The sequence below is a fragment of the Merops nubicus genome, unplaced genomic scaffold, assembly GCF_000691845.1.
Source record: "Merops nubicus isolate BGI_N331 unplaced genomic scaffold, ASM69184v1 scaffold39539, whole genome shotgun sequence".
Lineage (NCBI taxonomy): Eukaryota > Metazoa > Chordata > Aves > Coraciiformes > Meropidae > Merops > Merops nubicus.
Window position 1 is genome coordinate 5,447 of NW_008633742.1, and position 16,413 is coordinate 21,859.

General features: G+C 46.7%; 1 protein-coding gene across 1 annotated transcript; it reads right to left on the minus strand.

Moving 5' to 3' along the window:
* Positions 1-6,876: 6,876 nt before the first annotated feature.
* MED8 (mediator complex subunit 8) lies at positions 6,877-14,016 on the minus strand. The gene is made up of 6 exons (XM_008948348.1): positions 13,902-14,016; positions 12,699-12,843; positions 12,151-12,291; positions 11,646-11,727; positions 10,355-10,603; positions 6,877-7,358 (listed from the first exon to the last, which is right to left on the minus strand). Exons 2-6 carry the CDS (start codon positions 12,699-12,701, stop codon positions 7,294-7,296), a joined length of 540 nt encoding a protein of 179 aa, XP_008946596.1. The 5' UTR covers positions 12,702-12,843; positions 13,902-14,016; the 3' UTR covers positions 6,877-7,293.
* Positions 14,017-16,413: the final 2,397 nt, after the last annotated feature.

The following is a 16,413-nucleotide window of genomic DNA, read 5'->3' on the forward strand; positions in this document are numbered from 1 at the left end:
CTGTCGCAAGATACCTGGAGCCTGAGAGAGCAGCTTGGCGAAGCCAGGTGACTTCTCCAGCCACAGCAGGCAGTTGGGAATACAGTCAGATTTGGTGACTTGACACCTACATGCCATGCTCCACAACTGCATCCTAGGGCTGCCCTCCTAATATGTGGTGCAGTAGCACCAAGCATCTCCATGGAGCAACCAAAGCCAGAAGAAAAATCCATCCCAAGTGCTCCAGGGTTTACTGGAGAATTTTTCTGGGAAGACTTTGCCTTGACCTGAAGTGGCCACAGAGTTCTGAGCAGAAGCTGTCCAGGGCACAGGTCCCAGGTGCTGCATCTGGGCCATGGGGCAGCAGGGCTGTGGGCAGGCACTGGTGCAAGCTGCCAAGCGTCAGGCTGAGCAAGCTGCTGGTCACTCTGCAGGGACTAAGCCACAGAAAGGACATTGTCAGAGCAGAGGATTGTTCTGGGAGAACAGGCCGCACAAAGAGGGATTGTTTTGCCATGAAATGAGGCCGTGTTTTAGCTCCAGTTGGGGCTGGGTTTTGCCTGCCCATCCAGCCTGCAGGCTGCCCAGGGACACTGCCTGTTCCTCAGTTGCTGTCATCCTCCCTGGCCTGCCTGGCATCTTCTCTGGTTCTGAGGTTCTCCACTGGCGCAGTCAGCAGCACAGTGCATGCCCTGAGACCCATGGTGGGTGGGGAGTAAAAGGAAATTGAGGGTAAAAGAACTCGTGCCAGGTCCTGCCATGGGCTTCTGCACCTGCATGGCAAGTCCAAGGGGCACAGGGACAGGGGACAGCAGCAGCGGGCAGCTCCCATGCTGAGGGGCTGCAGCATTTCTTCCAGATGCCCAGGAGCAACCATCCTCCCTTTAAGGGACAGATATAACCACGAGGGAAACAGAGGTATGCAGTAAACTGCTCTGAGATAGTGGGCAGAGAGTATAGTGGCCCCTTTTCTGCAAGTGCTCACCCCTGCAAGGATTGTTGTTGATGGTGAACATCACAAGCCTCCTTGGACGCCCTCACACCTGCGTTGTGTACGGGACAAGGATCTGCACTTAAGCTCCAACAAAACAGCAGGCAGCACAGGACACAAAGCAGCAAAGGAGAGGGAGCTGCACGCTCAAAATGTGGGTCAGAGCATTCCTATTAATTCCTATTTTTTTAATTCCCTGTGGGAGTGAATACAAACAGTCCAGAGCGACAGTGGGTACGCCCACAGAGGCTTCGTGTGGGTTGTTCCTGGCTCAGCAGGCACTTAAGCTCCAACAAAACAGCAGGCAGCACAGGACACAAAGCAGCAAAGGAGAGGGAGCTGCACGCTCAAAATGTGGGTCAGAGCATTCCTATTAATTCCTATTTTTTTAATTCCCTGTGGGAGTGAATACAAACAGTCCAGAGCGACAGTGGGTACGCCCACAGAGGCTTCGTGTGGGTTGTTCCTGGCTCAGCAGCCACTGTTCTGCTGACTGGAGCAAACCAGCCTGCGCTGCCGTGGTGATGATGATGATGACTGTGGCTGTTTCTATCGCTGCAATGCCCACGGGAACCTAACTATACAAAAAGGAGACAGCCAAAATTATGGCTCCCCGGCCCACTTACACAGGGGCCACTTATGCTTTTCTCAGGGGGGATACAAACCGGTCCTGTATTAGCTACTGCCATTAGATCTTTAGGCAGCGCTTTGAAGTCCTGCCACACTGCTGCAGTAGAGCAGGAGACAAGAGCCATCTCTCCCATCCCACACAGCAGGACATCGACTTCTGTACTGCATCAATACCAAGAATAAACTCCACATACAGATTCACCTCATGTTTCAAAGCCCAGTTTCCACAGGAGCAGCACACCTCTGTGCTGCATGCCAGGGCTGGTAGAGCCTAGGGCTGCCACATGACAGTGGGAGACAGACATCCCACCAAGGCCACCTGGCAGTAGGCATAGAAGGAGGAGGTCTGGGTTCAGAAAAGGAACATCCTGGGAAGTGCTGCAGCTTCAGAATAACACCCACAAACAGCAATCATGCACCTTTGGCCCAAAGCACGGCCAGCAAACACTTAATGAAAAAAACAATGCAGAAGTACCCTGAGGCACAGTCTTTACTGAGAGGAAAGCAGCTGCCGTGCCAATCAGGACCTTGGTACCACTGCCATTTCTGTGCACAAACTGCTTGGACATGATGATAGCAAAGAGAGAAGCCTTACAGCAAGTGGGTAAATTAGTGGCAGAATCTGAGCAGCAGTGACAAGATAGCCACTGCAGGAACCACAGCTCTTAATCCCCTGACTTTGGAAAATATGCATCTCAGTCAGGAAAAAAACATGCAGTAATTTCCTCTCTTTAAAAAACACACACCAAAAACCCTCAGAAGACAAAAGCTCCTCCTTCAGAGGACCCAGCCAGCACACTTTGCATTACTTTTATGTGCTTCCACATGTACAGCGCTACCCCTGAGCAAATTACAGGTTTCATTAATTTCTAAGTGCAGGTTTCCACCAAGGCATCATTCATGGATCCAGCAAGAGAACTACAGTATCATAAGGACAATAAACAAACTGTGGGGTCACATCAGCCTGAACCATGGCATATATTACAAATACATCCAAACATCCCCTCTTTCAAGCATGTACTCTTACTATCACAGCACCTATATGAGGAACAAAGTGGTAACCTTTTGCTTCTAAGACAAATAAAGATTTATTGCATTTGGTTGGAAGGAGAAACTCCACTGAATTTTTCCAAAGCCTGTGTATAGACATTTGTAGGCACCAGCTGTCATGCAGACATGCTCTGGCTCTCCTGGGGCCACCAATCTCATGGGAGAAGCCCAGGAGAAAGCAAAGAGCCAACCTAGGTTTCTGCCTTCACCACTTGGCTATTTTCCCTGCATTTGTGCCTTTAACTTTCAAGCGGTTTCTGAACTTTCCAACAGACAAAGGTACATTTTGCAGCTGTTTCCATGTGTTTGTCTCTCCTCTGTGAGCTGCAGGTGAAGCTGCTTTGGGAGCGATGCAGATGCAGATCTTGGTTTACCACCTTATGGCAGCACACCCCCCATTCTCTCTTCTTAGCATAAAAGAATGTTCCGGCTCCCACAACCAAACTACCAAAAGACTTCTCCTTTGGTCCCAGATGTTTCTGTCAAAAAGGCCTTGCCCTAGCAGGAGGATGGAATCCAGTCCCCAGCCCATGCCAAGACCCTGCCTTCCTGGTTTAGCTGTGATACAAAGAGGGGAGAACTGCAGAGGTTCCCCTCCCTCAGCTTTCCCCAGATCTTTTCGGTCACATCTTCCCTCACACCTTATGTACTTCACCTCCACTGTAAAGGGTTAAGTTTTTTTTTTTCTGAACAAAAGAAGACAGCTGTGTGCACATCTCTGACAAGAGAACAAGTACATGGCAGATGTTAGCTGCTGATCGGTGGATTCAGACAGATACAGGGAAGTGGTGGCACCATGCCAAGCTTCAGGACTTCCAGAGGCGAGCTGGCCCAGGGCAGCAGCAGGAGAGGCTGTGGGCACTACCCAGCAGGGCTGGATGCGTGATACGGGCTGGGAAAAGCAGGACTGCAGATAGCTGGGCAGGAAGGAAAGGCAATAAAAACCTCACTCCTGCATTTGGGAGGAAGCCTGATGAAGCATTCCTGTCACGAGGGTGAAACACTTTCCACTCTACCAGTAACTCAGAAAGATGTTAAACAACAGTTGCATAAGGCAAATGGGTATTCTACATCTCAAAATTTTTTTACAAAATCTGTTTTTAAAAATGAAAAAAATCTAAATGGTTAATGCTGACATTCAGTAAGACAAGGAAGCCTGGAGAAGCTGCAGAGAACAAGCAAGCTGATGTTATGCCAGCATTTTAAGTAGGTAAACAGGATGGCCTTGTAAACAGGTGTGTCTATTCCATAGTCATCTCATGCAAAATAATGACTGAAAAATATGTGCTCCTATTGATAAAAGACTTAAAGCAGAGAAATATAAATACCAATCATCAGGGATTACAGACAATAAACCTGTCAAACTAACATGATAATTTTTGTGGAACTGTATACTCTTTAAGTATCAGAGAGTGAGCTGGCTAGTATGACAGTATCTGTGATCAAGGAACAAGAGCAGCAGCCACCTGGCCAAGTGTGAGGCAGCAGCGGAGATGCTCCCTGGGGAGCTGGCACTGAGGACATGTTTCTAGCAAGGAGTGCTAGGTAGTGTAAAGCTGATGACCTGGAAGGAAACAAAGTCATGACAGGTAAATCACGCCACCCTGGGAGCTGGGGACACATCAGTGATCTGGAGCCCTTGGGTTCCCCAGGGCAGTGAGGTTGGTCACATGGTGAAAGGCCTTCATCCTCTGAACTAGAGCCCAACTAGAACCGAGAGGGGACTTGGGGGGCCACAACAAACCAGCTCCCGTGCTCTCCATCACATTTATGCACGTGAGCTGGTGCCCAGACAGCCCAGCAGTGCCTGCCATACCACTGGGGCTGAGCCTCCTCCCTGCCAAAATCACCCTACTAGGAAGAGAAGAGTTCAAAAAGGGATTGGAGAAGACAAGGAGAAAAACCCTGAGGGCTCAGCATGGCAGCACGTGTCATGGTTGAGTGGAGAATGTGCTTCCCCAGTTGCCTTCTGGGCCTCTGCGACAGCGGAGCACAGACAGAGCCTTTGCCCTGACCCAGCAGGGCTGTGCTTTTATTCTGACACAGTGCACCAGGAACAGTGAATCTCTGTTGGACTTCCAGGCCACAGCGACAAGCAGTAGACCATGAATTTTCCCCACGACTTTATGGGTAAAAGGCCTGTCCTGTTCCCTATTTAAACATTCAAGCACTGGCAACAACTGGATAAGAAGTTAAAGTCACTCTGCATTTGAAATACCCATTCCCACAATGAGAATAGCATGTCCTAGTCCAGTGTCCCAAAGGACAGAGATGCATAAGAAGATTTGAACATGAGCCAAGAAGTGGAAAATGGAAAATACGCCTTAAAGCAAAAGGAACCTTAATCAGTTCAGCTTATCGTAAAAAAGAACCAGGAAAGCTTGATCGTAATATTCGACTCCTCCCTCTGGGACTAATAACTCAGGGGCTCACTCCCTGGCCCAGGGAATCCAGTCACTTGAGAATGCAGCCTCAATATAAGGTGCAACGCTTTTAGAGCAACCTACCGGCCACTGTAGCAGAGACATAGTCGTTCAAGACCAACTGTTTGCTTAAACAGTGCTCTAATTTACACAAGAACTCATTCAGGGCAGCCTGTGTCATGCAGGAAGTTACGCTGGCAAGCCTAGCCAGCCTCCCCGGCTCTATAATCTACGGAAAAAAACCCTGCCTGTGTTTCCCTTCCTCCCGTCCAAGTGTGTGAAAGGTCTGGCCTGCCCCACTGGAGGGGTTTTCAGGAGAGCTGGGTTAGCACAGGTAGCAGGGGCCCACGCTCTGCCCGTGTCCCAGGCTGCCCCCAGCCGCCACTTCCCCCGGCGCTCCGGCACCGACACCTCTTAGCGTTATAAGGAAGCCGGTCGGGGGGGCACTAAGTGGAGCAGCATCCTGCAACTGAGGCACCATGGATGATGAGTGCCAGGGATCTGACACACGTTCCTCTGACAGTTTTCTGTTTTTCTGCAGAGACATAAGATACAGCAGGGAGCAGCCATTCCCACGGTGCTCAGCCCATCACAGGGCATAGCCCTGCAGGCTCCAACTCCCCTGCCATGCCAACGGGCTCCACACATTGCACAAAGCCCTGACACCAGAGCCAGCAGCACGCCCCTGCCTTCACACCAGCTCCCCTCTCCCAAGACAGCCAGGAGCTCCACGCTCATTAGGAGCAAAAAGCAATCCAGTCTGGCTGGGCTGGTGCTGCTGCAGAAGTACCGTGGGGTTCATATGTAGTGGAGCAGCTCTGCTTATCATATAAGCTGCTTGTGTTGCCAGCTCAAACTTCTGCTTCCCAGCTCAGGGCTTGTCAAGGGCCCCACATCAAAATGGGTTGGTAACTGCCCTAGCTGGAGCTTTGTAGAAGGTTTTGTTTTGGGAAAACAGCCCACAGCCTCCACAAATAAACTGGATCTGATTAGCTCAGAGGCAAGCAGTGCAGGAGCAGCTACAGGCTGTATCTGCTGAGTGGAGATTTCCTCACCCATAAGATTGCTGACAGATGCTATGGAGTAAAATACAGTGCTGGCTTTCACCACAAGTCAAAAGGGAAGTCCAGGCAAGAGCAGCAAGAGGCACGATGGTTGTCTTTAGGACAGTACTGTATGTACCAACATGCTCTGTGGGCATGTGTCCCCATCCTTTATTCTCAGAGGAATCTTCCGTTAGGAGATTGTCGTTACAGCTTAAAGGCAGAAAGCAGAACAGGGATGGCTTCACAATGCCCAGTTCCAAAAAGAAACTGGCCGGACCTCACAGTCTGGCCAATTCAGAGGTGTAACGGTCCTGAGCAGGGTCCTGAAATGTCTCTCAGAGGTGACAAATCCTGAAGCAGCTAAGGAACTTTACAGGAAACATAGAAGCAGGAAACATAAAAGCAGCAAACTATGGAAGTAAAATCAGATCCAGCTGGGATTTACAGCAGCATCAGAATACAAAAGCTCTGTGCTTCTGTTCTGAAATGCTGCCTTCTTGCTGTGGTCCTTGTAATAGTCTTTCCCAGCATTTTGCTTTCTGAGGAATAGTCATAATGGGTTTACAATTAAGAAGATGTTTACAGCTTATGTTTGTACCCTGCTGACTCACTTCATAACAGCTCTTTACACATAAGCCTGCAGTTCCAGCACTCAGCCTCCAACTTTTCTGTGTATTTTAGATTGCAATGGCTCTATAGCCTTACCCAAAAGGGAAATGAGAGTCCTTATGACCAGAGAGATGGGCACCAGTGTCTCACAGCATGCATGACAAGGTCTTTATTTGACAAGAGGGAGCAAAGAAAGAACAACCCAAGTGAACAAGCAGAAACAATGAGCAGAGTGCTTCATGCAGCTCTTCAGCTTCTGTATCAGGAAAAGGTAGTTGTACTCCAGGCCAGACCTGAGGAAGATGGGATCGATACCAGAAGCAAAGTCCATTGCTCTGACTGAACAGAGGAGTACTTGTGTCCAGGAGACACGGCCACTAGCAGCTCCACACAAGCCACTCAGCTCTAAATAAAACCCAAGGAAAGGCCTTATAACCCGTACCTCCCTGGATATGGTGTGTGGGTATGTGAAAGGACTGGGAAGACCTAGAAGGAATCCAGGTGCAGTTGCTGCAGCACAAACAATCCTGGTAACTGCTCCTCCCCAGGTCTGGTTCATCTCGGCTCATCTCTGATACGGATGCATTGAGGCAGATTTGATGTTTGTTTTTATGCCACTTGGCATTTTTCCTGAAGAGAAAAGAAAGAAAAAAGCAGTGCAAAAATCAGCTCTATGAGAGGACATTTGCTCAGGAGCGTGCAAGACTCACCACAACCCTGTTTGGGCTTTTCCTGCTCTATTCCAGGTACTGTGTTAGGCTTACCTGCTACAGCAATCTTCTGGCTTCTGACCTAACACAATCTCTTCTACAAATTGGCATCTTTCTCTGTTGGGAAATCTCCTTGATAGTTCCTCTGTCCCCCCTGCTATGCCCTCAAATTCTAACCTTGCTCCATCTTAAGCCTTATCTTTGTCAGGAGACTCCTACAGGAGTGTGGGATTTGTTCAGTCTCACAGAAGCTGCTGGATGCAGCACTCACAGAGGTATCCAGACTGATCTCCGCTTTCAGGGCAACAAACACAAAAGCCTGTATCCCCTTACCATGTAGCTTTATTTATAGTCAGGACATATAATTAAATTATTAAGTCTCTCTTAGATCTCTTAATTTCTCTTAACCACATCCACCTCTTGGGCATTATTACTCTTTGCTGATACCAATCACACATGGGAGTGTACTAAATGACATCGTACTAGCAGCTAACAATAAGTATATAGTGCTAGACAAAACTAAGACAATCAGGAAAGTAAACAAAAAGACAGTGATTAAAGAGCAGCAATGGGGAACATGCAAAGAACACTCATTCAGAAAGTGGAATGTGTATTCAAAATCGAATAGAAAAAAAGGACAACTTCCAAAAATCAAAACTGTAGTGTAGCTAAAAGAATGAAGATTATTAAACTTTCTCAAACATATCCAGAGCAGATTGGTAGGCAATCTGGTACCACTTCAGTGCTAACAATCAGTGGACAAATACTATTGGACATTGCTCCAAAAGGAAGAGCGAACAGGACTGTATGTTTCATCCACATCTGGAATACTGTGAGGGGTTCTGGTGTTCCCAGTCATGAGAACAAAACAGAAAAGTTCCAGGTAACAGTGATGAGGATGGTTCAAAATGTATTATAATTTTCACACAAAGACATATTAAACAGAATAGGACTCATTAGCTGGGGGAAAAAAAAAAAACAGATGGACAAGGGGAGTGGGACATGACAGACTTCGGAAAAATGAAACCTAGTATGGAGAAAGTAACTGAGAAATGATTACTTGCTGTTTCTCATAACACAAGTGAAAAAGAAACAAGCAATAAAATTATCAGGCAAAAGATATAAAGATTTCTGTTTTAAGCAAAATGTGATAAAGCTGTAGGACGTATTGCCATAGGCAGTGTAGAAGTCAAAACTGTATTTCAAAAGGAAGCTGCAGAAATTGATAGCACCTATACTCACTGGTCTCAAACCAAATTCTGACTTAAAATGCCTAAACAACAACTACTGTCAGGATATACTTAATTTCTTATGTTCTTTCAGCCTTGGCTATGAGCACTATCAAAAGCAGGATAGCAGGACCGACCTTTAGAACACCACAGTACAGGTGTTCTTGTCAAAAGTGAACTTCCCAGTAACACGGGATGGTGAAGTGCTCCTGTTACAGCCCACTCTGCTTCACATACAGAAGTGACTGTCTTCCCATCCTGCAGACAGCGTTTGTGGGTATGCAGCAGGAAACCACAGGGGCCTTCTCCGTTTCCAAATCAGTGGAAATTACTTTCTCTTACACAAATACATAATTAACTTGGGATTAATATTCTTGTTCAAGTTCATTTCTGAACAAGTTATTATGCAGGCATGAGAACACCAGTTAGGATATCCGATACTCAAACTCTCAATTAACATGAAGAAAAGAGTGAATGTACAGGGTTAGGCCTGTAGCCCCCCCAGGCCAAACTCAATCCTGACAGCAGAGGACATTTAAGGAGGAATAGCAGAAAAGGGCAAGCCTGCAGTGACACTTCTCCAGAATACCCCCTCAGCTTCTAACATTTTGTGGCTCAGAGACTTGGGAGTCAAAGAGGATATCATCACAATCAGCCGTTGTTCCATTTTTCCGTCCATAAATTTATGTACTTTCTTTTCCATCTCATATAAACTTTATCTGTCACACACTTGGCAAGGTGTACACTGTAATTTTTCAGTATTCAAAAAGGTATCTCCCTTTGGTTCTGAATCTACAAACTGATATTTTCATTGGCACACTTTCATCAGTTCTTCTGGGTCATGGGTGAATGACACACCCATGATGTGATGGTGAACCATCATTCCCCATTCACCTGCTGTATACAAGTTTGGATTTTATGGGCTTTCATACTTCCTTCTCCCTAGCCTAAAGCTATCTCCGGTATCAGAGTTTAGGACTGCATATAACATCATAGTCATGGGTGCTCAATGGATTTATACAGTGGCCTAATGCTATCATGTTTCTTTGTTCCTTTTCTAGTAGTTCCTAACCAGATGAACATCCAATTAATGTCTTTACAGAACTATTACAGCATGTATCCATTTCCCAAATACGAGTAACTAGGTTAGAGTCCAGGTACTGGACACAAAGTCAAATTGCTATGCCTATGTGTTTCACTCTATATTTAATACGAACGTAATCTACTATTATTAAGTGAAGCCACTTGGTATATGAAATCCTTCTGTGAATCTTTAAAAAACAGCTTTTCTTTTTTTTTCTTAAAAAATTCAATATCATCAAACTTTTCCACCCTATTGCCTACTTACAATTTAAATTTGACAGCAACACGCCCAGCACAGATACCTGCAAAACTACACTGTGATCTCCCTCCACACCAATTCCTACAGTCATTGATTCTATTACTAAAATAGTATTGCAGTGTGGCTCAAGAAGTTGAATCTTGGTGGCTGGGATCCATTTCAACCTCTGAGCCAATTTTAAGCAGGTATTACTCCACTGTTACAACCTGAGTCGTGTTACCAAGGCCAGAAAGGAACCTCCTACTCGCCTGCATTTAAAAGGTGACTGGGGAAGAATCTGTACATCTCTGTTTGTTCTTTTTGCTCCCTGCATTTCAACTGCTCTCAGACATGCAAGTTAATTACCTGGCTGTCCTGCTTGTGCCATCTGCACTCCTGCCAGCATCGGCTGCTGCTGAGCTGGTGCACTTGACATTGGGACCTGTTGCATGCCTGAAGCACCTGCAATGATGGCACCAGCTCCTGGCTGGCCTGACTGGACAGATCCTGCAGAGCCAGGGGGTCTCCGGTTTGACAGTCCTTTCCCAAAGGCCACAGCTGCTACCAAAGCATTGGTATCTGCAGGGTTGAAAGTCTGCTTGTTCTGTCGTAAACCTGGAGTAAAAGAATTTTGGAGCATTTCACCAATTGACTCTAAAAAGTAGCATAGCTGGTCCTGAGTTTACTTTTCTGCTATTTTGGTGCATGTAATAGAGATTGGCTTCTAACAAGCTGTCCTACAAGAGTTTCAGCAGGGTCAAAGAAGCTGCAAAATCCAGGGGCACTGGTGATCCAAGAGCTTCTCCACCAACAGCAGGACACACGCTGCTCAGGGAAGGAGGACAGAGGGAGTTAATTCCTCCATGCCCATGAGATGGTTCCCAGTAAAGGCTTTTCCATGCTGAATCCCATAGCAGGTAACAAGTACTGTGTTTTAGGCAAACAACAGCAATACCACCTTTTGGACACTCATGACCAGCATAGTGTCTGCAAGTTTTTCTACAGACACCTGCTCAGTTATACTATTAATCCCAGAAGCCAGTCAGCACCTGTGCTTGGGTCCTTGCTTACATTATGGTTACATCAGAGATGACAAAAAAAGAAACCCCACTACCTCTGAGAGTTGTGCATAGCACTCCCATGAATAGTGGACAGATGATGGCAGAGACCAATAAAATACGGATGTCCAGCATCAGAGTCAGAACCAGAAAAGGTTGACCATGAGTCTGAAACAGCCATCATCTAGAGGATGTCATGCAAAAGCCTGCCAACAAACACACTGTTAACTCATTCAGAACATAGCTAAGGGGTTTCCCATTCCCTGTTATTGCATTTTCACAGCTACTTTTATTAATCCAAGGTGACTGAAATGTTTTCTTGGTAAGTAAATACCACCTCTGCAAAGGTGAATATGGCAAAGGGTTGGAATGACCTTCCTGCCATGCATAGGTCACACAAGCAGGACTCATCACTTCCGTGGGACCCCTTTTCAAATCTGTTGGCTCCAGGAAAGTCCATCTTGCATCTTCTGGAATGCTTTTGTCTGTGCTGCTCACCTACATTTCCCATGCTTCAGACTCTCTGATTTACCTGTTTTGCCACCACTTTCAAGCCTGCTGCTTGGACCCCGTACCCCACTTCCACCTCAGTGACATACCTCCACTTTCAGATTCACGCTCCTCCTTACTTATTTTCTCCAGCAGATTCGAGCACATTTTGTTCAGACTTTGGATCTGTTTCTGCAAAATAAAAACAATCAGAAACTGCCAGGATACCTCCAACTCAGTACAGGTGATGAGGGAAAACCAAGAAGCTTTCTCTTCCCAGCATCTGTGCAACCAAACACAACCATTTTGGTAGCAGAGCCTAGACAGCCCAGTGCTAATGCATGCAGGAGGGTGCTATGGGGGTGGCATAGCCTTCGCCTTTCTCTGAGTGTTCTGGTGGCACCTCCTGTGAACAGCCAGTAGGCTGCATAACCTTGGTTTGTGAAACTGTGGAGGAAACCAAACTTCAGCTAGGGTCAGCTGGAGGAATCTCAGACAGAAAAGGACACAGATTAAAAGAAAACTCTCAGATGGAAGGGTGAAGGAAGCAGAGTTAAAGGGCATCTTGTGCCCTAGGACTGAGAGGCAGAAGTATAAGACTCTTTCTTCATCTACCTGTGCCACATCAGGGCTAATTCGAGCTGCATCTGTGATCAGCTGCTTCTCCTGCTCCTCCACCTCAGGGTCAGGCTTCGTTCGAAGATGGTCGGGCACGACCTCGTGGCTGAACACGGGCACACGCCCCTCTGTCTGCCGCTGCAATGGTTGGACAAGCCACACTCAGGGACTCCTCTTCCAGCCCAGCACTCGGACCAGCACACTAGCCACGGTGCTGGAACGAGGCTAGTGGCATGCTGTGGGGAAATCATGATCTGTGGAGCATTAGGAAGTTTCAGCAGTTTCTCTAGGAATTTGCACTGCGCCAGTTTAAGTCGGAGCAAGCCACGGGGTCTGCAGTGCAATCCCACCAGCATGGCTGTGATCAGGTGAAATGTTTTCTCACTCAAGTAGAGAGTTGCCAGTGTAAGCCAGAGGTTCTGTAACACACCCCATGTTGGCCAGACAACAAACAGTGCACATCTAGATGCAGATATCTGACAGAAACAGCACAGAACAACACTTTCTGATACTCCAGGGACAACACTCAGAGGGAAGTTTCTTACCATGATTTCCTCATCGCGGTCTGGAGACAACACTAGGGGTATGATAACCTGGTTTCGCAATAGTGGGGTCTTCTCATGCTTTAGCACTTTATTCAAGGTGTTCAGCTGCCCTGAGAGCAATGCAAAGCTGTCCAGAACTGAAGGCCTGGGAAGGCAAATAAAGAACATGGAAAGGGATGCCACAAATGGCTTTTACCTCTTCCTCACTCCAGTGGCCAAGAAGTGAGGAAATAACAGTATTAATCCTCAAATCGGTCTACTCCTGAGAGTAAGCAGTAAAACCTAGGGCTGAATGTGCAGGTATGGACAAATCCCAGCCCCTGCTGCAAACAGCTCAAGTGCTGCAAACAGCTCAGGGACAGTACAAGCAGCACCACTGGAAGCAGCAGTTGCTTGGGATTTCAGGAACATCCACAGAAGCAATGCTCTCCTTATCGCCAGCTCTCCCAGTGCAACTCTGGAGCAAGGTCTAAGAAACAATTTAACTCCTGAGCAGTGCAGACAGGAGAGACAGTATTTATAGCTTGGCTATCCAGACTAAGTGATAATGAAGCAAACTAACTGATAATCTTGTGAAGGAGGTCCCCTTCAGCTTGCTCTCTCTGGGGCCTTGATCACCTCTTCTGCCTTCTGCAACATTCAGTATAAGCGTGACCTGCCTGTGAAGCTTTGCTGCAGTGGCAGACACTGTCTAAGATACTGTACAGTTTATTTAGCCAGAGCTATAGCAACTTTATGCTCCATCAGGAAGAGAAGGCCACCTTGCAAGTCTCTCAAACTGTCTGGTAAAACATGCAGAACCAGCAAAACACAAGAGCTCGGTTTATACCAGAGACAGAAAAAAAACCCAGAAAGGTCAAGAAACACAGAAAGAACCATTGCTCATTTTATAGTGTATGTGAGTCTCTAAGATATTTTGTCTAAGAAGCACCCAGTCACCGCAGATCCAAGTCTAGTTCTCATAAAGTGTCTAGATTAAAAGGTGTTAGCATGACTATATCACCATATAGCATGAAAACCATGGATTTTAGCTGGTTTTCTGGTAGAAGATGTGTAGTGGTCCCTCCAGCAGAAACATGAAAAGAAAATTTAAACCTACTGACAATAGGCTAATGTTTTTTAATTACTCTGTGGTCCTTTGAGCTGACTCTGAACAACTTCAGCAGTGCCTGACAGTGCCCCCAGCTCTTTGAGACACCTTACCATGTAAGTCGGTCATACTCATTCTCCAGTTTGTAGATAAAACTGACCAAGGAGTTCTTCAGGTCAGCCACCTGACTGATGAGCGCCTCCAGGGTCAGCTCCAGCTGCTTTTCCTCTCTCTAAAAAAAAAAAAAAGGAAAGACAAGGGACAAGGATAAAGCTTGACACCTTTCCAAGGTGTTGTGAATCCACACACAAGCATCCATAGTACAATCTCTCCTACAGAGAGCCTCCTTTTCAGGGGAAGCAAACAGAGACTCTGGAGACAAAAAAATGCAGTTTCACTGACCTTCCCCTTAGCTTGGAATACTTGGGGAAGAGACTTGTGCCTGAGACAAACCCTTGGCTAGCTGATGAGTGTAGTGAAGATGCTGTGACTTACATTTGCTTTTTATCACATCAGGCAAAGTCATCAAAGTTAGCTCATGCCACCTTTGTGAGCCATTTAAGCTAACCCAGCTGAGAGTCGACTGGCATTCCCTCAACCTCTTCTGACAGCAGATGTGAGCACAGTGATATCTTAATCCAAAGCAGCCCTTTGCAAAATGAACATCAGATCCATGGCGTAAAGTCTCCAGTTTCTGCCCTTCACCACACTCTTTACTTTCTTCCTGCCCAAATGCCACTTCCAGCTGCAACACAAACTGGCAGCTCCTATTCCACTTGTGCCTCAGTGGCTGCACAAGGCCCTGTCATGACAGGAACTGCACGTACCGACACACACACATCATCTCCTTCCTTTTGCTCTGGCTGATGTTGTTTCAACAACCTTTCCCACTGACATCTCCAGGTGAGGGAGGCTGGTGACAGACACAGTGTCAGGACAGGGTATCTGTTGCCAAAGACACCAAGGCACATCCTTGATTCTTTCAAAAAGCCCCTAGAATCTTATCTGTTCTAACTTATTCATGATACAGTGTTGCACAAAATATAATTATCAGTCCCAGCCTTAATGAACTGCTCATGTAAGTCAAGAACTTTACAATAATAATCCATGAGGAGGGTGGGACAAAACAATCAAATAATAGAAAGGGAATGCCAGTTGGGAAAGCAGATAGAGTGACTCAGGCTGTTGGCACACTTGCCAACAGGTTTGTTGTTTTCTATTTAAATACACTGGACCAGTGTGAGTTTCATGGGAGAGATTGTCAGGTATCTTCCATGTTCACAAGGACACAAAATTATTCTGTTTTATTTATAGCCTGACAGGACTATCAAGGCTTTTTTCAGTAATCACTGATTAGACCACACTGCACTTAACCACCTTAGAAGGAATGGCTGAGTCAGCTTTGTTAAAATTTGATCTCCACTCGATGGAGTGGATTCGTGGAGCGGATTGCTGAGTGTTCCACCCTGAGATAAAGCATTCTCCTCTATCTTGTGATGGGATTAGCCAGTTCCTATGCAATTAAGAAATGAGTCTACAACTGTTTGTGTGCACTGTGTTTGTGCAAGAAGATTAACAAATGCCTGTGTTACAGGTTGGGCTGGTGGCCAGTGTTTTACTGCAGGGGTGCCAGGCATATGCACCCACGAGAGTTCATCTGGCCCGCTGCCTGTGCGTAGCTGAGAAGCCCTGGAAGGGATGGATGCAACCCTATTGCACACACACTGCTCTTGCAGCAGCAGTGAACTCCCAGCCTCCTTCTCCCACAGGCTTCCTCCAAAGCTATGAAGAGCTGGAAGCAGATGTAAACACTGCAAAGCATACAGGCAAGAAGACCAAACGGCCTTCCCAGGGAACACTCGGCATCTCCCAGCCACATGCAATATTCAAGTGATGCTTTAAGGAGCTTCTTAGCAACACAAAATTGCCCCTAGGTAGAGAAGATAGTGTTTGTGGGAAGGGCTGCTGAAGGACCTAAAGATACAGAGCAACCGAGAGGTAAAGGTGAAATCAAGAGTAGGTAAATGTAAGGCAACGCATGTGGCAAAACAAAGGCAAACAAAACCCAAGAATACTCATCAGTTCCATAGATCCAGCAGTTAAAAACAGAAAAGCAAGAGTTGTATGTGCGAGTGGCTGAAACCAAGGACAGACAATACAACAAATCCCATAGACAAGGAATTGCAGGACAATCCATTTTCACTTTCCTTTGTGGTTGGACAACCTGGAGACCTGCACAAAGCCCAAACAAACCACAGGAGGTGGATCTTTACATCCTGTTAACCTGTTATTAACCTCTGCAATTGTTTTCCGCTGGACATTACGGATGCTAAAAATTCACAGTGCTTCAAAAAATAACTAGAACCTTCTTCCATCAATGAAAACTCATTCAAGACTATTAAACACCAGGGAAGTGCCGGGAACAGTTTATACAAAATGACACCAGAAGCTTATTTTGCTGTCACAGCTTCTTTTGGGCACGGCCTACTCGGCTAGCGGTGAAGCCAGGCTGCTGGGTTGGCTGGGTGACTCTTCCAGGGGCGGCAGCCAGGCCCGAGGGGAGCGCTGGGCCCAGACGCCCACCCTCTCGCTACGCCGCAGCCGTGCGGGGGGAGGCGGCTCCGT

Bases quoted from the DNA above. Each gene is read 5' to 3' on its own strand.
- MED8 (XM_008948348.1), bottom strand. The intron at 11,728-12,150 runs GTAGATGAAGAA...TTTATTTTGCAG, and splicing joins TTAGCCCTGATGTGGCACAG to AAACAGATCCAAAGTCTGAA. The intron at 7,359-10,354 runs GTAATTAACTTG...TTTTCTCTTCAG, and splicing joins GGCACAAGCAGGACAGCCAG to GAAAAATGCCAAGTGGCATA.